Genomic DNA, 22543 nt, shown 5'->3' on the forward strand with positions numbered 1-22543 from the left:
GCCATGAGTTTGGTATCTGTTTACATTCATTAGGAAAGGGCCACTGAGCTAGCACCTTTGTATATAAAAACCTTGAGACTTCTTACCTCTTTATTTTCAAAGTCTGTTTCAACAACTAACCTCACCTACCCCCAGTATTCCTTTGGAAGATCCATATTTGTGATGTGTCAAGTTTTCTCCAGCTACACAAAACAGGTTCTTCCAGGTTGCATTTCCCTTTTACTAGAGGGAGCAAACTATTACTAACCCTATGTTTCAGGTACAGAGGTTGCTGTAGCATTTGCACTGATTCGGGTCGTCAATTTGTATTCCCTATAACCCACAGGGCACAACACCAATCTGATTCAACATGCTTCTGTTACAATAAGTAACAGCCATTTTGAATACCCAGTGACTATCCACCTGTCTTGTCTTTGGGTTAGTTATATTAACATTGCTGCCTGCTTTTAGCATTCAGTCTGACAAAGTGCTTGTATCCAATTACATCTTTCCAGGCTTCTATCGGCCCGCTTCCATGTTTTTGCATTTTAGCTAACTAGCATTTCCACAACAGTTCACCTCTGGCCTACCTAGCCATATCAAGCAACACTTCGGTTATAAAGTGAATATGGCAATAATTATAATAAAATGGCTGGTTGAAGGTTCCAAGGAAAGAGACTTTGCCCTGCTAATGGCTGTAGCTTCTGACAACAGCAAGGCTATATATAGGTGTCCTGGAATGAAAGTTAAAAAGGTAAAGGTAAAGGTACCCCTGCCCGTACGGGCCAGTCTTGACAGACTCTGGGGTTGTGCGCCCATCTCACTTAAGAGGCCAGGGGCCAGCGCTGTCCGGAGACACTTCTGGGTCACGTGGCCAGCGTGACAAAGCTGCATCTGGCGAGCCAGCGCAGCACACGGAAACGCCGTTTACCTTCCCGCCAGTAAGCGGTCCCTATTTATCTACTTGCACCTGGGGGTGCTTTCGAACTGCTAGGTTGGCAGGCGCTGGGACCGAGCAACGGGAGCGCAACCCGCCGCGGGGATTCGAACCGCCGACCTTTCGATCGGCAAGCCCTAGGCGCTGAGGCTTTTACCCACAGCGCCACCCGCGTCCCTGCGGAATGAAAGTTAAGCTCCAGTAAAATGCCTTAATTGAGAATTTTGAAAGACTAGTTTAGTGGTTCGGTTTAGCTGCTAAAGGACCACAGGGAACTTAAAACAAAGAGTAGCACTAGCTTCAGCACACTGAATGTCTTAGTGGAGCTCAAAAGCAAATGTAGCAGTAGGTGCAGAGTGGTTGGTGTCCAATTAATGTTCTCTTACTTGACAGGCAATTTTCAGGAACCCCCCGTTTCCGGGTTGGGATCTTTTGGAGTAGCTTTGGCTAGGGACAGGGATTATTTAAAATTGCCTTGCCTCCCCTTTTCACTGGTGTATGCCTTCTGTCAGCAGAGGGCTATTACTTGGCTGCCATCTGCAAGATTCCATTAATTTGAAAAACTGGGTTACAGTAACAACTTTTTGGATATTAAGCCACCACCAACTCTTACCGCAGCCAGGGACCCAATTTTCAAAATGTAGCAGCAGCATTCATCCCTGTTATACTTTACATTACTTGAACTGTCCTGTTAGCAGAGTTAAACCAGAAGTAAGTGACACTTTTCTTTATGGCGTTTGAAAAGACAAATGTTGTGAATAATGTTTTAGTATTACTAATCATTTATCCGTTCTACGTCTCTTCTCACTGAGAGCAAAGCATTTTATATTCCTCTGGATTAGCACTGTAAGTTGAAAGGGCATTTAGAAAATCCTCCAGCGGACAGAGACCAGCTCTGCATCCTCTTGGAACCAGCTCCTGCGGAAAGACAAGACAAATCAACATTTACGTCACCAAAAAACTGCCATTACAAGAGGCCCTTGGGCAAAAAAAAAATCAAAAAATCTCGTACACTTTGTGGTCCCTCCAGATTCTATTAGACTCCTAACAGTACCAGTCAGTGGTCAGAGATGATGGGATTTGTAGTCAAGTGACAACTAGAGGGCCAGAGTCCTGATATCCTGACATACAGCATCACTACTGCCAGCCTTGCAAAGAGAGTTGCTTTAAAAGTTACCAAAAGTTAGCTTGAAACAGGTATGAGATCCCCGCATTCCAGATTCAGTGATTTATCTGTTAACAGCCTTTGTATTTAGATGTTGTGCAAGCTAGAGTATGGAATTTGCCTCCTGCCCAAATCTCACTTGAGGTCCCATTTATATGTGTAACATCATCACCATGGAGCCTCCTACCTCTCCGTTGTAGAGCAGCCGTATAAACCAGTCCTTGGAACGCTGGTAGAGTTCTATTGTCATGTCTGCTGCGTATGGAGGCCACTTAGAATCAAAGACCCCCAGAGCCAATAGCAGTGGGAAGAGGGTAACATCGTGGATAGCATACAGAGCAAGCTTTCTAAAATAAAAAGAAGAAGTGACCAATAATTCAGTCTTGCTCATGACATACATTGTGTATAGCAGCCATTGCAGCTGCATTTTCCATTTACATTGAATCTCAAGTCAGTTGGTAGATGTAATAAGCTAAATTGAGAATTATCAGGCTAATAGCATTCCTTCCTCTCCTTTTTGTTCTCTGTCTTCCACATGCGAGCACCTAGTTTGTATTTGTTCATATGAAACTGCTTTTGTGAGCCAAGTTCTACATAACTTCCATTTAAAGTTAGAATATTTACAAGTCACCTTTACCCAGTTAAAAATATATAGACAAATCTTAAATGGTGCAATTGTCACTGTTCCATCAACTCCTGCTCCCCTTGATTTGTCCCATTTCCCCTTTCAATGTTTTTAGCTTGTAGATGCTGCTCAATGGGATGTTCTGCCAAGACCGTAAATACCAATAATCTACATACCTGGCCTTGATTTCAGGAGAGGAAGGGTTCATTGCCGCCTTAATGTTCTTCTCTATTATATTGAGTAGAGGACCAACTGACATCTTGAGAGACTCTCTAGTCAGAAATATAACAAAACAGAGATCCATTTTTTTTTAAAAAAAAAATGTTTCTAACAAGAGTTGCAACATCTTTTAACAGTTCTAGATAACTGGCAGAACTTAATCGGAACAGGAGCAGGTTTAAAAGTAAAGGTTCCTGGCTAGCAGGGACACACATGATGACACACATGACTAGTCTGCACAAGAAGTCCATGTTTTAAAACAGAAGAGTGATTCTGTGTTTTGTCTTGCAGATATCCCCAGGCTTACCACCCATACCATCCCTGGGACTGCTCACCTTAAATTCGATTTTGTGACATAAAGGAGTGAGTCTATAGCCCTCTGCTCGATCAGTTCCATGAAACTCTTCAGAATAGGGCAACTAGGCAGATCATGTGCCTAAAAGACAGCATAGTGTGAATTAAAATAACAACTCTAAGGCTGCAGTGACAAATGGCACCACTACTTTAGATCAGGCATGGACACACGTGCTTATCGTTAGATATCATAACATGGACATGCACTTGAACAAGTTGTGTTAGACAAGGAACTAGGCCATTCCTCCAAGTCTAAAGACGAAGAACAATGTGAACAGATAGATATATGAATAGTTATATTACTGTTACAATAAGCAAGTGAGTGATTCCCTTTAAAAACAACAAGCCTTTAGTTTTAACTTGGACAACCTGAAAACATCTTCATGTAGTGGACAGATTTCAGTTCAAGACATATGAATGGTCCCATTCATATGTCTTGATTACCATTTCCTCCCATGTCTTATGTTACCTACTACAATGCTGGCTGCCACAGTCAGGCAATGTAATTACCTGAAGTGGCACAATATTCATTTTGTTTGTTTATTTAACAAATTTATGTACTGCTTACTTCAAAAAGAAAGACCCAAGCAGTTTACAAAAGCAATATAAAAACCAAACAGCAAGTTGCCATACATACTCGTGTATAAGCCGACCTTTTCAGCACATTTTTTATGCTGAAAAAGCTCTCCTCGGCTTGTACTCGAGTGAGGGTCCCATTTGTCACTGTCGGAGGTGGTGGCGGTGGAGGAACGAGCAGCCCAAAAGCAGCCCTTTCTGGCGGCTGCTTCCTCCTCCGCCTTTGCCGCTGTCAGTTTTCTGCTTGTTTGTCTGTTAGTCGCCATCTACACGCACAGGCACTCCGGCCCACCAGGAGGTTTGTGGTGTGGTGAACCGGCTTACACTCTAGTCAGTAAGTTTCCCCAATTATTTCTGTGGTAAAATTAGGTGCCTCAGCTTATATTTGGGTCAGCTTATACTCGAGGATATACGGTACAGTAAAAAATTAAAATATAAAACCAGTAATTTTAAAACAATTGCATAATGGGTCAATGCATCTGGCTGTTAACCAGAAGATTGGTGGTTCGAGCCGACCCTGGGACAGCGGTGGACAGGATTCCTGCATTGAAGGGGTTGGACTTGATGACCCCCGGGACCTCTTCCAACCATAGAATTCTAGAAGACTGGATCAGAAGGACAACAGCAGGATAGGGGAAAGTTTACAATGAGGAACCTAGGTTTCATTTCATTTCATTTCCTACGAGTTTTAAGTATTCAGTTCAGTGAGGCGTATTGTTGTACAAAAATGGCTTTCAAACTCGGCTGCAGGAAACCCTGGGGTGGTTAGAAGCATCTCGGAGAAAGAAGCTCCATAATGACGGTGCATGGCTTTTTCAGACAAATCCATAAAGAAAGGGAGCCCTGAATGTTGAAAGCACATATTTGTATTGCTGTTACATGCTTTGCTTTTACTGATTGATAATTATACTGGTTTACCCAGCTAGAGCATTATTTTTCCTATTACAACATTTCTAGCCTACTCTATATCTATTGATCTCAGGATAAGATATAACAACAAAACAATCCTTGGCCACTTAAAAGCCTAAGCATCCGTAATAGTCATGTTCAGCATACAGTATTCAGTATTCCCTCTGCTGTAACTGATGTAACCCCTTAAAATGTCTCGGCACGCAAGCTTTTCCCACATCCAGTTTAATCTTTAGTGCCAAACCTGAGATAAAGTGGAGTAGCAGGCCTTTGCCAATATCCCACCTTGGACCACTTACTAGGTCCAACTCAGGATGTATTATCTGTTCATATGATGCACTGGGGATCAATCTAATATTGGGAGCACAGATACACCCTAAGGAGGGAATTACAGAATTGGACCCAACCCCTCCCTGATATCATACTAACTGCTTCATGTAACCTACTTCTGTGTCATCAGGTCCTAGGTAAGATCTAAGAGAAATTCAGTCAATAATTTTACAAGCTACTTTGGAGATTTTCATAAGCAACGACAGCAAGAACTTATCTATTTTGCCAGTGTAAAAGGCAAAACATTTTTGGGGGATGGAGAGAAAGATAAAAAGGAGAAGTGTTAAAACAATTAACACAAAAGACAAAAAATGTGATGTTTGAAGAGGGAGTTGAAGGAAGACACATGATTTCCTCTCTTGCCAGAGCTGTCTTGGTTTTCCGATTTGCAACAAGAGCTACTCTGCTGAATAGTTGCTAGCACAGAAATGGTGAACACGTGGCCTTCCATACATTGCTTGACTACAACTCCCATCATCCCTGGGCATGGGGTATTCTGGCTTGGGCTAATGGGAGCTGGAGCCCATCAGCACCTGGCCTGCCACACTGCTCTACTTCAGCACAGCTTCTCTCACTGACCTGCATGAATCAACTTGGATGGCTAAGGAAAACAGGCTTGTTCCTACGAAGGCACAGCATACCTGTTCTGCAAAAATGTTGTCAAAAAGCAGAAAGAAGTCTGCCCCATTCTTGCTGTCAAGGCCCATCTTCTCTTTAATGGTCTTCAGATCCTCCGCAATTCCTGGTTGCAGAAGAAGCACATTGGCCAGCCTCTCTCTGTCAAGGAAAAACGAAAGCTTCAGAATAATGCATAAATGGTAATCTGCACAAGCTACTGTGCTTGAATCCCCCTGCTTGTTAGAAGGGAAAAAGGAGTGTAGGGCTGTTTGGCTTAAAATGATTGCTTGACCAATACACAACTAAATGCATCAGAATTAGTTACAAAAAAGAAAGAGGTCTTAAGCACGTGAAAGTAATTTTTCCTTAGTTGACTCAGATCTTTTTCAGGGCAAATAACTAAATAGCTCTTGCCTCACTAGGGCAGATGTTAATGACCAATGGTGCACCAGATGTTGCTGGACCCCACCTCCCATCAGCCAGCACGGCCAGGAGTGATGGAATTTGAGAGCCCAGCAACATCTGGAAGGGACCACAGGTTAGCTGCACCATTGTACAAGAGTAGCCTATGGCCAGGGGCACGAAGTGGGGGGGGGCGTGGGGCCAGGTCCACAGGGAATGCTTGCATCATGTGTGCACGCCACACTGATGTTGCACGGCCCCAGGCCCTTTCAATTGCAGGGACAAGGTGACAAGCTTGCCTACAGCCACCTTTGAAAATTCCTAGTTTTGCCACAGCTTCCCTGAAAAGGAAACTGTTACGGATGCAGTTCTTAAAAGAGAAGCAGAATTGCATACGGGGTTGTTTTAGAATATAGTGATTATAATAGCATCGTATTGGCTCTGCCAGGAGTTAGGGAATTGGTGTTCACTCTCTGTCCCATGGGCTTTTGACACAAGCGTGATCATACTTGCTTTTATTTGAGCTGACTGGGCACCAGTTACGCAGTTCACCGAATCACTAGAATTGTCAAGCAGCATCTTACAGAGCCCTTTCCCATCATAATCCCAGAGGAGCCTACAGCAAGCACAATAGCCGCTCCACAAAATGCAACCGGTCGCTACAGTATAAGTTTGGGGAAACAAATGCTATCATCTGAGCCGTTTAAATAGTCAAGCTGTGAGACACAGAAGTATGGTAGGCTACTTCATAAATTTTCATTCCAACTGCTTTTTTTTAATTGAAAATAGTTTATTCACAACATAGTTACACAACTACTCTAACATACAATAAGAGCATGATTTGCTTTGGCCATTTTGTTCTCGTCTCACAATCTTACACGTCAGCAGCTTTTAGGCTATGGCTAGATCTGACACAGTCATTCCCTAAGGAGACTTTTGCAGTGGCATAAAAGGTGCAGGGAAAGAGGCAAGGTAAGAATGGCAAGCCTGGGCTTGCTTCACAGAGGAACACTGGAACTGTTCTGTGAGGGATGCAACAAGCCAACCGCCCCCAGGAAGTCAGAAGGTGTCTTTCAGGTTCAAGCGTGTATGAAGGCTCAAACTGAAGCATGTGAAAATGTGCAGCTCCCCAGCCCAGCAAACCTTTGCATGCTGACTGCACAAGTTCCTGATAAAGATGATTCTGAATGCAGCTCAATCCTTCTTGCAAAAGGAGGAGCGGGGGTGGCTAGGCTATGCTCCTCTGCCCAGTTTGAACACTTCTCACATGTTCTTTTAAATGCTTGAACAGATCCAGAACCGTTCACAGGGTTTACGGGAGCACATTGCTTTTGGCAATCAACTGATGTCATGCATATAATTTAGGTCAAGGTCTTCTGAAAGGCCTTGCTGCAATAACTACTGCACCCTCTGTCTGCACAGTGGCACCAGACAGAATGTTTGTGGCAAGATACCTGTTCATGACTTTCAGTCCATGGCAGTTCACTGGGTTGGGATAAAGGATTTCAGAGTCTGCTTCATCTGTAACTATGGTAATGGGTCCTGTACAAGACAAAAAAAAAAATGAATGCACTTGCAATTCATGGTTTAAAGTTTCGGGCTGTTGAGAATTAATTCAAACACATCTTGTACTGATTTAAAATAGTTTATAATCCTAGGACAATCTCTTACCCATCTCGACCCTCATTTGTGCAAAGCTCATTAGGGAACTTCCCTTGCACTTGGGAGCATACAACTCTACGCTCCCAATTACATTTGTGCTTCAAGCCAACATTAAATCATGCCTGCAAACTAATAAGGCAAGAGCCCACTGTGCTAAATGCTCAGCAAAGCACACTTATTAACACATGCCTTCAGATACTTGTTGGTGATATATTCTGCTCTTACACAGAACGACTTACACCACATGATTCTCTTACTTGTAAATTAATTTACACCACAGCATGCCATTATCTTAATCAAAGCAGTTTGTAACAGCCACTGTTGTAAACATTGGGGTTTACAAAACTAGAAGTAAGCGCAGCGTTCTTCCCTTCCTAATCATTTCCCAATAATTAGGTTTAACACAATAAGAGTTTCTGCAAGAAATAGTGGTTTATGCACAAATGTTTTGGTAGCAGAACTTTGCAATTTACTTAATCCTAGTATCAAACCTTTTGAAATTTAACTTGTTTGTTCCGTTCTTCTTCCTGGTCTCTGTGAAGCTCCACATATAAGTTTGGTGCCTGCTCAGAGCAGCGTTTGAGAGCCGGGTCGGTTATCTGTGGCTCTCTGGATGTGATTGGTAACTCTAGCTCCCATCCGCTCCAGCCAGCATGGGCAATGGCCAGGGACGGTGGGAGTTTTAGTCCAGCAACATCAAGAGGACCCAAGTTACCCATCTTTCTCTAAAGCTGGGCAACTAAAGGTTTTGAATAGAGGCTCATTCCCAACCCTCAAGGTGCAGGCTGCAAGCAGTATGGCCATTGCCTTCCCATTTAGTTTTGTTCTGGCTGCCAATTAGTAGCATCATTTCGAACCTTCTCCTTAGGAACATAAGAAGAGCCTGCTGGATTAGCTAAGGGCCCACCTAGTCCACAGTGGCTGACCAGTTGCCTATGGGAAACCCGCAGGCAGGACCTGAGTGCAACAGTGCTCTGACCACCTGCGATTCCAAGCAAATGGGACTAACAGCTGGGTCAGCCTTCCCCAATGTGCCCCCCCCCCATGTTTTGAACCACAACTCTGATCATGGGAGTTGGGAGGAAGATGGAACTAGCCAATTTCCTTTTCTGCCCCCCTTTTCCTTCTCATTTTTTCTACCTGCTTTGTCTCTTTTTTTTGTTCTGTAAATTTTGCATTTATTTATTTTAATAATAATAATAATATACCTCCCTATGCCCAGGGGTCTCAGGGTGGTTCACAGAAAAAAGTCAAAATATAAAACCACAAAATACATAATCAAAATAAAGAACAACAACCCAATACCCCCCCCAAAAGAACACATTTTAAAAGGGCATAGAATGTCAATCAAAGGCCTGGTTAAAAAGGAACATTTTTGCCGTGTATAATGAAGGTGCCAGGCGAACTTCCCTGGGGAGAGCATTCCACAGACAGGGAGCCACTGCAGAGAAGGCCCGTTTTCGTGTTGCCACCCTCTGGACCTCGAGGAGGAGGCACATGAAGGAGGGCCTCAAAAGATGATCTCAGAGACTGGGTAGGTTCATATGGAAAGAGGCAGTCCTTGAGGTATTGTGGTCCTGAACCGTTTTAAGGCTTTATAGGTCAAAACCAGCACTTTGTATTGGGGCCGGAAACTAACTGGTAGCCAGTGCAGTCAGACTAGGATCGGTGTAATATGCTCAGACCGTCTTGCTCCAGTGAGCAACCTGGCCGCTGAATTTTCCATCTCCTTCAGTTCTCAAGGGTAGTAGGGTGTCAATGGTGCAATGGGCATGATGCAAGGTGTGCTGACTATGGGGGTCAAGCTCTCTGCTGTATCAGAAACTTATGATTGATATGTTTACCCTGCCTGGGTAAAGGGAGGCATGTAGAGGATACCTGCATGCATTAACAAAGGACTGTGAAGCAGGCATGCAGCAAGAGGTATACTGGTGGGAGCAGCAGGGGTCTGGGCCCTTCTGAGGCCAGCTCTGCAACATGCTACTAGCTCCTGGGCCAGATGCAGTTGCCATGGTGAGCTCACCTACTGAAAACGTTCCCAAAATGATGCAGTGCATGAGCTGCACCCAATTGCATGACTGTACAAATAAAAGCCCACCAACACCACAAACCTTGCAAGCTACATCCTCTACCCTAGGAGTTGCAGCAAGGGAGCCAACATAGCACTCCTTTTCTGAGTAGTCACCAGTTCCTTCTAAACGTGAAATTCCTCATTTAGAGTGCAAGTGTAGCCTATCAGAATCCACTAGGGCAGTGTTTCTCAAGCTCAGGTCCCCAGCTGTTGTTAGACTACGACTCCCATCATTCCTGGCCATTGGTCCTGCTAGATAGGGATGATGGGAGTTGTAGTCCAACAACAGCTGGGGACCCAAGTCTGAGAAACACTGCACTAGGGTATGGCATAATAGACAGTGATAAACAGAAAGAGAACAGTGGTGTAAAGGGCAATGATCTCTGTTAGGAGAGAGACTCCAAGGCAGGACTGTGAACAGAGGAGCAAGGAGCTCCCCTTCATTGCTGACCTTCTTTCTGCTGTTGGAACAGCCCAGCTAGCAAACACCGCGTGGACTCCAGATTCCGAACAATGTTAGTGGAACGGACACTGAAAGACAGAAGGCAGCCAATGAAATGGGAACACAGTGGGCTGCTCCCTGTACAAACCGACACGGGGTGGGACTTGAGGGGTTTCAGCAATCTGTGAGCCACCAGTATGGCAGTACCAAGCGCTGCTATCTGTTCTAGCTGGAGATTCTTAACAAACTGAACACAGTGGTGTGGGAAAAAGCAAGCGAGGACTTTGGATGAAACTTTGCTAAGGCTTATGATGCCGTGTGGGCTGGGAGGGAGCGGAACAGTCAGCAGGAAGAGCAAGAAAGCTGTTAGGAAGGAAATTGGAGTGTTCAGAGACTCACAAGACCTCAGAAGGTTTGAATGCTGGCGAGAGGAAATGGGTCTCCTCAATGTAACGTCTCCTTAGCCGTTTCCCCAGTGCAAACGTCTGCTGCATTCCTACTTTCGTCAGCTGGCCTGCATTCACTCCGCCCTGGGAAGAGAAAAGCTCTGTTGAATGGCTGAAAAAATAAACGGAGATGCAACATTTCCAAAGGAATACATGTTGGGTCACCTTCAGCACTGTTTTTTTGTAGCTTTCTTCGAAAGGAGAATAAGGTCTTGGCCCACCAGCCAGGTTCGTTACTGTGTAGTCAAACTTGGTTTCGGCAGGGGTCTCCAAAAGAGCAGGGTCCCATGACACCTGTTCCAAAAACAAGGATGAAGGAAAAGAAAAAGCATTTGAGTAGGCAAACTGCGACCTTCAAATAGCTAGAAGAGGTTGACAACCCACTACTGTGGAAAATCAAATTTATTTCAGTGGGCTTAGAGGCATGGCAAACTCTGCAAGCTTCGTGCTAAAACATCTCATTCAATGCTCAGGCTGTGCTGCTGTAAGAGGAGCAGGCAGTGACACATTTCACAATCTTCTTACTCCAGGATTTTGAAATATACAAAAACATCAATGTAGGCATACTTTCTGGGTGTGCCCATGCATGCTCTAATGTCTTGGAAAAGAAAAAGTGGCTGCGGCCTCAGCAATGTTTTTACAATGGCAGTAGGGAGCGCTCCTACTCCCGTGTTTGGAGAAGCAGTCAGAGCATGGCAAGGCCTTCTTGGCTGGCTCTGCTTTGTGTGTGTAACAAGAGGAGCAGCGGCAGCAGCAGCGAATAGCTTGTTCCTGTGTGTCATTCTTAGACTTCATGGAGGAGTAGGAGTGGGGTCAGCCTGTGAGGAGTTTTGGGTTTGCTTTGGGGATGACTCAGAAGCCATAATGCAAAGTAGTGACTATGGGATGGGGGGGGGGCACAGATGGGCTCCGTGTGTTCACCTGTGTTCCCATCCCTTCTTTTTACCCCCCCCCCACTTTGTGTGTCTTTGTCTGTTGTTGTTCTTCTGCCTTGTGCTCGCTCTCCTTTTGTTCGGCTTCATAAGAACTGTATTTCAATTTAATTTACTGGGTAAGCACAGCCCTAATGAAATGTGCTGCACATGTCTTATGGACACCAACATCAGGAAGTCTTGCGAAAATAGATCTCTGCAGAACTGCCAGGGCTAAAATACTATATTCAACTCTTTTGCTGGTTAAAAAGTCAAGAGAGGATTGCTTGCAATTCTTTTAGTCAGGGTTACAAATACAGAGAACCAAGTCATGGTCCTTGCTCAATGCCGCAATTATAGCATCACCTATGGCAGGTGTTCCTACCCTGCTCAGCTGATTTGTGGAGGACAAGGCTATCAATGGCCACCAGCTATGGAGGCTATGTTCTACCTCCACTGTCCGAAATAAAATACCTCTGAAGACCAGTTATGTGTGGTGAGAGCACTGTTGCACTCAGGTTCTGCTTATGGTACTCCCATGGGCATCTGATGGCCACTGTGAGAACATAGTGCTAGGCTAGATATGCTTCATCCAGCAGGGCTCTTAAGTTATTAAACAGCTGGTCCTCAGAGGAAAAGCTGCTAGGCTCCCAATCCTTGCCCTATTCCAAGCACTTGCCTTTGGAAACACTGCAACACAGAAAATACAAATGAGGCTTGCACATATCTGGAATGTTTAAAATATCAGGGTTTCTCTGTATGCATCCTAAGAAGCATATCTGCCATCAATAGTTCTTGGCCACTTCCCCAGAAATTCCACTTTAAAGTGTATGAGTTTCAGAACTTTAAAAAGAGCAATCTCAATTTCTTCACAACTGCACTTCCTTGGTAAATCTTCCTTTGGTAAATCTGCCAAATCTGTTCATCACCAGAAGTTATCACAAGTTGCTAGGTAGAGCCAAGAGAGGAACATGGTGCATAAGGAAAAATAAACACAACCATTAATTCTATTCCAGCTACAAAATCAAGAGGAAATGCAGGTGTTGGGTAAGTAGTTCATATACTGGGTAAGTAGAAGTTGCAATGCCTTCTCTCATCACCTGTTTATGAAAGACAGTGGCACAGACAAACTTTGATCTGGTTGAAGCAGAGTGAAAAATTTCGAAATCTGACTATACAGCCGCTCTGAGCCCGGCTTTGGCTGGGGAGGGCGGGCGGGATATAAATAATAATAATAATAATAATTACAGGCTGATTGATGTTCACTGCTATCCTGCACTACTGCAAATGCATGTTTATGCATGCATCTCCTGAAGTTAAAAGGGCACGAGGCAAGCACCCCAATCAAATTATTTATAGTACTTGGTTAGTTAGCCTATGGGTTGGTAACATTCAAGATAGGAGGAGATGCACAAAACAAGGCTATAGAGAATTAGCACTATAAATGAGTCACTATTCTTACTCATCAATAGGCACATAACATACATGGCCAGTGGTCAGGGATGATGATGGGAATTGTTGTCCAGCAATGTCTGCAGGACTGCACACTCCCCATCTCTGGCATACAGTTGCATTTACACCTTCCAGCGCTCACAATCTGGGGCTGCAGCACCCAGCTGGTAATGAAGGAAGCATCTCATTGTTGACAGGCAGCAGAGCAGCCCAAGTTAGCACATTCCACCAGTATGAATGGCAGGCATTAAGCAAGTGACCACAATAGAGTTGACCTCACATGGAGCTCACTCCCTTAGCTCTGCAGCAGCCCACATTTTAACATAATTCCCACGTTTGTTTCCATGTTCTCTATGCCAAGGCACTCTGGGGCAAATATCCACTTTATCAGATTGTGGGTTGGCGGTATAAAGGTGTCTTATTGCTGTACCTTCTGTACTTTGGCCTGCGTTCCGCTTGGTGGCTACTGGCACTGAGCAAAGCCAAATTTTCCACCTATGCTTCCTTCACCTGCTGCCTCGTGAAAATGCCCACACTGACAGCCCTGAGCTAGTAAGCTCAGCAACCTCTCCTGCTCCTCGGACCACTTCCGCTTCCTCCAACCTGCTCCTGATGTGCCAAATGGCTTTTTAGGTCAGCTGGAAAAAAATGCAGCACCTTCTTTAGGAATTGATTGCTGTTAGCACCAGGAATTTCCAAGCCCAGGGCATCATCAGCTCCACTAGTATTTCTGCATGAACATGCCTGATAATTATTTGGCAAGCTGCTGCTTTTCATGCCAATTTACAGCACTGGGTTATAAATACATTTTTTAAAATCACAGGTGCATAATATCTGGTAGGGGTGTTACAAAGATTAGTGAGACAATGTAGCAGAGATACTTTTAACACTTAAGGACACAATATTAACATGTTCTTTTAACCCCCCCCTTTTACCACTATCACAACCAGGCACCCCCAACTAGCTGTTTCCCCCCAGTTTGATCTTGGCTGAGGCTTGCCTGTGTTGCCCAGATCCAGGGGCAGCATCAGAGGGGGCGGTACCAGGGGGGCTCCACTCAAAGCCCCCACTTGCTGAGCCTCCTGGCCCTGCTGGACATCCTTTTGTCATTGCCCACCTGCCCTCTTAGGAACAGGAAAGTTGCAAAGCATCAGCTGTGCATGCAGGAAGTCCCAAGTTCAACCCTGGGCGTTTCCAGGTAGGACTGGGGAAAGCTCCTGCCTGAAGCATAGCCAGTGTGGACAACGGATCAGCGGTCTGACTCTGTAGATCTTCCTAGCCAGCAAACAGCGAGGAGAGCAAAAGGGACCCTCACCTTGTGCTTCCCACTTGGGTGGTTGTGTGGATGGGTGTGTGTGTGCGCACGCATGCAAGTGAACAGACAGCGGGTGTGTGTGTGTGCTGGGGTGCTGTCTTGCGTAAAATATGGGGGGGGCAGGTGACCCCCCCAACCCCATATAATTGATCACAAGGCACTGCAGGCACACATACTATTTGAATCACAATGCCCATCAACTTGGGGGGCAGCCACCTCAAATATTTTATTGGGGGGGTCAAATATTATTTTACTTACCTAGGAGTTGGCACCTATGGTGGGGGGCAAGAAGCCAAGAGGGGTCGAACCAACCCAGGGAGGGGTATATTGCTGAATGTCGCCCCCCCCAAGCTGATGCTTTCCCCCATGGCCCTTGTTTTTGGGAAGGGCCAGAGGAAAAGGGAAATGGCATGTATGCATTGACTGCATTATTTCTGCCTGGGGTTCAAGGCGGCATAGATGGTTTCCCCTCTCCCCATTTCATCCCGACGACGACACTGGGAGGCAGGTTCGGCTGGACAGTAGGCACTGCCTGGCCCAAGGTAACCCGCTGGTGGCCCTGCTCTGCCAGCTGCGTCCCTCTCCCCGCAGCCCCTCTCCTTCCACCCCCTCACCTGCTCCACATCGGGGATGGGTCTCAGCGGAGTGCGGGCGCCGTGCCGGAAAAGAACCTGCACCAGCTTCAGCTCCAGCGGGTCGTCGTCGCCGCCGCCGCTTCCGCGCGGCGCTTTGCTCCTCCTGGGCTCGGCCAGGGCTCTCCTCTTGCTCGCTACGCAGTACGCCAGGGTGCCCAAGATGCCCACGCGAGCCCACAAACTCATGCTGACGGGGCGAGGCAGGTGGCGCGGGACCCTCGTAGCGAGCCCGAGAGCGGGGCAGCTCGCCGCTTGCGCAGCTGCCGGCAGAGTTGCGAAAGCAAAAGTTGCTGCTGCTGCTGTTGCCTCACGGGAAACCCGCCTTCCTCTTCCAGCGCTGGCGCGAGGAAACGCCGAGGCTCGCGGAACAGAGACCTCCTCCCTCCTCCCCCTTTTCAGCAACGCCGCCCGGGTGCAGCTGCTCGCCGGCAGGAGATTCGGCGCCACCCCCAGGAGGACCCTGGGAAATGCGGTTCTTCAGCCGGGCGCCTGCCCCGACCAGGAGCCACCAGAAGACTACATCTCCCAGCGGGCGTCGGGGCGCTCTTTCCCAACCGGTCACGTGTATGGCGTGGGAGTTCCCACGGCCGGGCTTGTGAGCATGTTTCAGCCGGCGAAGTGGGAGGGCAGCTTTCCTGCGGACTTAATCCGCCCTCTGGTTGGTCTCTGCAGCAAACATGAGAGGCAGTGGGATCTGAGAGATGTCTCGCTTCTCTCCCCAGGACCATTCACTGAACCCATATGGGCGATCTTCTTGTATTCGTCTTATTTATGCTCTCCCATCTTGCTGGGTTTTGCAGTGTGTCCAGTTTTCAAATTATTAGTGAATGCGTAGGGCACTTTATTCTGCTTTGTCCAGTTAGCTGCCATTCCTTGTTTGGGAAGTTCTGAGCACTTTCAGCCGAATCCCACGTATGTAAGTCCAAATTTGTTCAGTGGAATTTACTTGCATAAACCTTTTCCCAATGATGGGGAGGGGGAGGAAATGCATACTGGATTCGCAAAACATTTGTACGTGCTTTTCATAAATATAGATTTATAAAGAATTTCTTTAAATAGGAAAACAGGACATTTCACCACAGTGTGGAAGACTATGATCAACCAGCTGTGCAGGTGCTAACTGTTGATGAGCAACTTCCAAAGTCCCTGCTTTCCATTCTTAAGGTTATTGTGCAGATCGAAACTGACTTGTTCTCAGTGGCTCCAACTGAGATGTATGGGTCAACCTGTATGGGATGCCACTGAGAGGGTGGTGAGTCGTAGGACCTATTCCAGATGCTGGGATCACCAGAGGCAAGAGTTTCTGCAATATACATGCCTGCCCATCATAATATGAGCATTTCACCCATAAAGGAAGAATGCTGGCTTCTCATTTGATTATACTGGCATAGGCACACTCACCTGGCAGATACAGTATACTTCTGAATACCAGTTGCTGGAAACCACAGGAGATGAGAGGGCTGCTGTGCTCAGATCCTGCTTGTGGGCTTCCCATAGGCATCTGGTTGGCCCGATCCAGAAGGCCTCTTCTTCTGTTCTTCTGCATGCATTCAGCATGATCTAAGCTCTTGTCAAGTCAGAGGAATGTGTCGGTACAACCATTCATACTCACACACCATATATATTGCTCCACGACACTCTGACTTGCCAGGGGCTTTTCACGAATCACTGGGTGAGTGGCATGGCATGGGTGTGGGCAGGGTGGCCCAAGGCATTTTGCCACCTAGGGCAAAAATGCTCCACTCCCCTGCGCTGGAGTCAGCAAACTCAGTAAGGATTGTCAAGAAGAAAGTAATCTTGGCAGGAGCGGAAGTGTTCCACAGAGCTTTGCTGCCAGTCCCTCTCTGTTCTTAGAGGCCAGGGAGACCAGTGGTAAATCTGGGTCACGGAACTGGGGTGCCATGCTTTGAGGGATGCTGCCTGAGGCAGCTGCCTCATGGGGCGGGCAAGGCTCTGAGTGGGGACTTACCAAACCAGACTACTGCTCTCCTCTCAGTCCTTTTTGGAAGGGACAGAGGATAGGAACTAACTGTGATGGCCTGGGACTCGGGCTCGGACTTGGAACCAGAGGAGTCTCAGTCCGCACTGGATCCTTTGCCTCAGGCAGCATCTGAACCAAGTCTGGGGCCTGATTCTGAAGAGCCCCAGTCTGCACAGGTTCCCCCGCAACAAACATCAGCTGGGCCAAGTCAGGGGCCTGAGCCTGCCCTAGCTCCAGATGCGGGGATTACCTCATTGCCTTCAGCCGGGCAATCACTTACAGCTGCTCCACTACCAGTTGGGTCAAGAGAGGCTGAGGCGGCCTCTGGGTCTAGTAACCCACCAACATCTCCCGAGCTGCAGAGACTAAGGTCTGAGAGAAGGAGAGACCTGAGTACTCGCAGGAGGAGTGCTCGCCTTTGGGCAAGACAGGGAGGTGAGTCACTGGGGGATCTGGACTGGCCGTTACCCCTGTGCCTGTGTAGTTACCATTGATTTTATGGGTTTATGATGAGTGTTCATCCCGCTCCTCTCTCTCTCTCAAATCATTTCTGTTTCTCTTTGAAGTTCTTGGCTTAATTCTGAATTCCGTACTTGCGTAGCTCAGGCTCAGCAATGGCATTTGGGTCTCAACAGCTGATCATCAGACAGCTTTAGAATCAGTGCTACAAAATAGTTCAGAGTGGGGTGGCGTTCCACATTAGAAGGAGCATAGGAAAATCCATGGCAAAGTAGGTCCACACACGGGCAGGATCCTCAGTTCAGCCCACAAACCAAGCATTTAAAAACCATATTGTCAGGAAAGCATTGTTTAATGTCTGGATAAGATATAAAGATCTATTTGAAAATAAACCCCCAAGGTGGTTATCACCGATGGAAGCGAAGGCTCAGAAAAAGCTCAATATGGAGGCCAAATGGCCGAAATATTGGGAAATTTTGGAACAAGAAGGAGATAAACTGAAATTGCAGAGTTTTGAGAAATTAAAAGATAAAGTGCGAGACTGGCTTCATTATTATCAAATAAGAGAGGCCTATAATTTGGACAAAAAAATTGGCTTCCAGGTGGAAAAATCAAAATTGGAAACAGAATTGTTAGATTCCAAAACTAAGATACTTTCAAGAATGTATAACTTGCTGTTGAAATGGAATACGCAGGATGAAACGGTTAAATCTGCTATGATTAAATGGGCACAAGATATTGGTCATAACATTATGTTTGCGGACTGGGAACAGTTGTGGACCACCGGTATGAAATTTACGGCATGTAATGCCTTAAGAGAGAATATTATGAAAATGATATATAGGTGGTACATGACACCAGTCAAGCTTGCAAAAATATATCATTTGCCCGATAACAAATGCTGGAAATGTAAAGAAAATGAAGGTACATTCTTTCACCTTTGGTGGACGTGCCCAAGGATTAAGGCTTTCTGGGAGATGATCTATAATGAAATGAAAAAGGTATTTAAATATACCTTCCTGAAGAAACCAGAGGCCTTTCTCCTGGGCATGGTCGGCCAATTGGTGCTAAAGAAGGATAGAACTTTATGTATGCTACAACAGCAGCAAGAATACTTATTGCAAAGTATTGGAAGACACAAGATCTACCCACCCTGGAAGAATGGCAGATGAAGGTGATGGACTATATGGAACTAGTGGAAATGACTGGCAGAATCTGAGACCAGGGAGAGGAGTCGGTGGAAGAAGATTGGAAGAAATTTAAAGACTACCTACAGAAATACTGTAAAATTAATGAATGTTAAAATGATGTCGGAATGAAGTTAAGTGGTTTTAGCAGTAATGTTACAAAGGAGTTTGTAAAAAATGGATTTTTAACAGGTGAGAATGTAAAGTTATAACATATTAAGATAAAGGATTAAGATAAGAATAAAGAGGGAAAGGATTTGCTGAACTAACTAACTGAACTGGAATACAAAAAAGGGAGGTGTGAGGAGGTCAGGGAAACAAGTAAATGATAGATAAGACATGGAAAGATGGATTTATTTTTAATTGTTTTTATTTTTCTGTATTTTGTATTTTTTGCTTCTTTTTTCTTTCTCTTTCTTATTTTTGTAACTTTTTCTGAAACTTTAATAAATATCATTTAAAAAAAAGAGAGAGAAGGAGAGACTTGAGTACTTGCAGGAGGAGTGCTCGCCTTCGGGCGAGACAGGGAGGTGAGTCACTGGGGGATCTGGACCGGCCATTACCCCAACAAAGATAAAAGGCTGTTGGACATAGCATAGCTGTAACATAGCTGTTTGCCAGAACCTGCCTTAGACCCTTTGCCTGACTTTGCCTGGTTTCCTGCCCTGGCCCTGTCGGACTGACTCCTTGCAGAACCCTTGGATACGGGACCAGACCTGGACCGCGTTGCTCGGGTTACCCCCGGGCCCAGCACACTAACCCAAGTAGAAAGCTGCTGCCTGGCTTTATTTATTTATTGCATTTATATATCTCAGTTTTCCTCCAAGGAGCTCAAGGTCATGTTCATAGTTCTCTTCCCCATTTTACCCTCACAAAATTCCTGTGTAGTGGGTTTGGTTGAGAGTGAGTGGTTGGCCGAAGGTCACCCAGTGAACTCCATGGCCAAGCAGGGATTTGAACTCTGATATTCCAGATCCAAATCCAACACTCTAACCACTAAACCACACTGCAGAAAGCTTTTAACTAACTGGTCCTGTCACTGTGCAGAGGACATTCCCCGCAAACCAGAGGCTTTTGGGATGTATTTTCACTTTATGCGTTCTGTGCCTTTATCCATTCTCTCGCCTTTCCCCCAAAGCCCTGCTGCTGGTGTCGAGGAAAGGAGGAGGTAAGAGAAGCAGTAGTATCTAATATGAAATTATAATGTGGGTTTGCATAAAGTGTTCAAAATCTTTTTGTCCACTAGAGAGCAATAGTGGGATTTGGAAATGGATTGTACTGCTCAATAAAAACCCTTCTGTTGGGTAGAAACCAAGAGTGGAAAGCAGTTCCTTCTCCTTTTAAGTGGTAGAAAACAAAGCAAGATTTCCCATCCAGCCAAGCTGGGTATTTCATGGTCTCTTCATTTAAGCAGTAGGCAAACTCTGCAGTGTAACAAAATGTTCCTGGGTTTAAACCGAATGCCCCAGAGAGAGGGGTGGGGGAAGAGGGTGTCATGGGGAAAGAACTAGATAAGGAAAATAATCTTCCTTCTTGTCAACAGGCAATCATAAAAAATATTTAACAGCTGACAGTTCCTTGTAAATAATATTTTATCAATGCAAAGCAGTTCCACTCCTGGGTTCCCTTCAAAACCTGTACATGAGAATGAGGGAAAATGAGTGATGGTAGATAGCTACCAGGCAGTGGGAGGGTGCTAATAATTTGGCACATTGTAGTGGCAATAGACCTATAAGCAGTCAGAGGTGCATATGGGGACCAAGTATGAAAAGTGTGTGTGTGTGTGTGTGTGTGTGTGAGAGAGAGAGAGAGAGAGAGAGAGAGAGAGAGAGAGAGAGAGAGAGAGAGAATTGATCTAGTTGATGATGGGAAAGCAGTGCAGAGAGTGTGTGCACACATTCTGAACTAGGCAAGTTTCTCAGATAGTGTGTGTATGTGGAGAAGATCCAGCATTTAATCGGAAGAGGTGCACAGTTTCACAAATATTGCCTTGAATGGGTCAGTATAATTGGTAAAAAACATTTATAAGCCCTATGGCACTTTAATTGTGAACCGTTTTATTGTGACTTCAGTAAAGGCTGAGCATTTCCACCTGCTCGGCTCCATTAAGAAGCTGTTCTAGAGGCAGTTGCCTTCAGGTGCCTGCCAAAGGTATTATGCCAAAAGGAAAGTAACTGGGGAGCCCTCCAGACGGTTCTTTTATCGCGGATGTTTCTGCAACATGTTCTTGACACAATAATACTGTATTAGTGGTGGATTTATTCTTCTTTAGGTTGTTCTGCAATGCTTCCCCAGTGCTGCTACATTATTTCTACCTGGAGGGGATATAGTGCAACAAAAGTGAGACAAAAATGAAATGGGTAGTTGTGATATAAAAACTTACAGATTTCAGCAGGAAGTTAATGAATATGGACTGATCAGAAACGTAGCAATGTGACCACCCCAAAACTTTGGCAGATTCAGACAGTATTGAAAGTGGGATCACAAATAATCATGAATGCCCAATAACAAGGGTGCCAGAAGGGGTCCTTGGTACTTTTTCAATGGTTACCCATCCAGGCACTGACCAGAGCCAGGCCTGCTTAGCTTCAGCAAGAGTGTTGGCCTCATGTACTGTCAGACCTGGGAAATTTGTAAGTGAAGGAACTATTACAAAGACACCTCAAAATTCCATTGTTTCTCATCCATTTCTCAGGTAGCTGGGGAAGATTACATAACAATATAGGCGTCTCCCCACTTACACTTGTGTGACTTGCGCATGGCGCCGTATACATGTGGCACTGGGAAATAATTAAATCAATTTAAACTGCAAAAAGGTGAGGACTGTGGGGGAAATGGCTTGAAAAGAGTGAGAAAACTGGGGGGAAAATGGCCCGAAATGAGCGGGAAAACATCTAGTAATCCAAAACACTTTGGGGTACCAGTCTACTTGTCTACTTCTGAATCACAGCCAGGCACTTCGAGGTACCGATCTACCCCATTTGTTGTTGTTTACACATTGTCCTTCAGTGACGAGGAAGACTGAGAGCCACCATTCTTGATAGTCTGGCGAATGCTGCTGGTTTTTTAAAAGGGGGTTTCAAGGTTTTACAGGCTTTTTCTGTGGTGTTCCCCACTATATGCGATTTCACATATATGCCCAATACCCAAGAACGTAACCCCCATGCCTGTATGTTCAATCTTAAGCATTTATTTGCTGTCATAAGTTTGTTCTAATGTGTAATGGTGTTGAAAAGCCTTCAGTCATTTTAAAGGTTTGAAAGGTAGTAGACTCCCGCTGCTGCTACACCTGATAAGCAATTGATGTAAATAAAGTTTGGTACTCCTATGTGGACCATGTTTCTCATCCCCTTCTGAACTGCTTTCTGTTTCCATTGCCATCCAACTACTGGACATGAGTGGGGATCCAGCAATGGATAGAGAGGGCTTTAGCCTTGTCTTAGGGATCATGGTATGCACATTCAAGACATTGCTGGTCTTCCCAGCTGTTGCATGTGTGTTATTTTCAGAAGCTCAGTAATCCCTGGGGGGGGGGTCATGGGTGGAATTGTGTGAATATGCCGGGTAGCTGAGGTGCAGAGGCTCTGGGAGTCCCTAAGGCAAGAGCATTTCAAAGAGATGATATCAATTTGCAGCCTAGCAGAATCTTGAAGAAAAGAGCAAAAGATTGGGTAAGAGTAGGCATGGCTTTTTGAAGGCAAGATGCTGAAGAAGAAAAAAGAGGTTGCAATCCTATAATACTTTCCTGGGAGAATGTCCCATTCAACTCAGTGAGACTTCTGAATATAGACAGTGCAAATCACCACTGGAATGCATAGGTTCCTTCCAAAGGGCTGTAGGAATACACTGAATTTATGAATGGCCATGG

General features: G+C 45.5%; 1 protein-coding gene across 1 annotated transcript; it reads right to left on the minus strand.

Moving 5' to 3' along the window:
• Positions 1 to 1666: 1666 nt before the first annotated feature.
• Positions 1667 to 15490, minus strand: ACP6 (acid phosphatase 6, lysophosphatidic). The gene is made up of 10 exons (XM_053386447.1): positions 15028 to 15490; positions 10901 to 11029; positions 10689 to 10819; positions 10299 to 10378; positions 7569 to 7656; positions 5736 to 5871; positions 3261 to 3361; positions 2883 to 2978; positions 2269 to 2428; positions 1667 to 1834 (listed from the first exon to the last, which is right to left on the minus strand). The coding sequence occupies exons 1-10, from the start codon at positions 15232 to 15234 to the stop codon at positions 1721 to 1723; spliced, it is 1242 nt and encodes a 413-aa protein (XP_053242422.1). The 5' UTR covers positions 15235 to 15490; the 3' UTR covers positions 1667 to 1720.
• Between the last annotated feature and the right edge of the window lie 7053 nt (positions 15491 to 22543).

The sequence above is a fragment of the Podarcis raffonei genome, chromosome 4 (genome assembly GCF_027172205.1).
Source record: "Podarcis raffonei isolate rPodRaf1 chromosome 4, rPodRaf1.pri, whole genome shotgun sequence".
NCBI classification, from domain to species: Eukaryota; Metazoa; Chordata; class Lepidosauria; order Squamata; family Lacertidae; genus Podarcis; species Podarcis raffonei.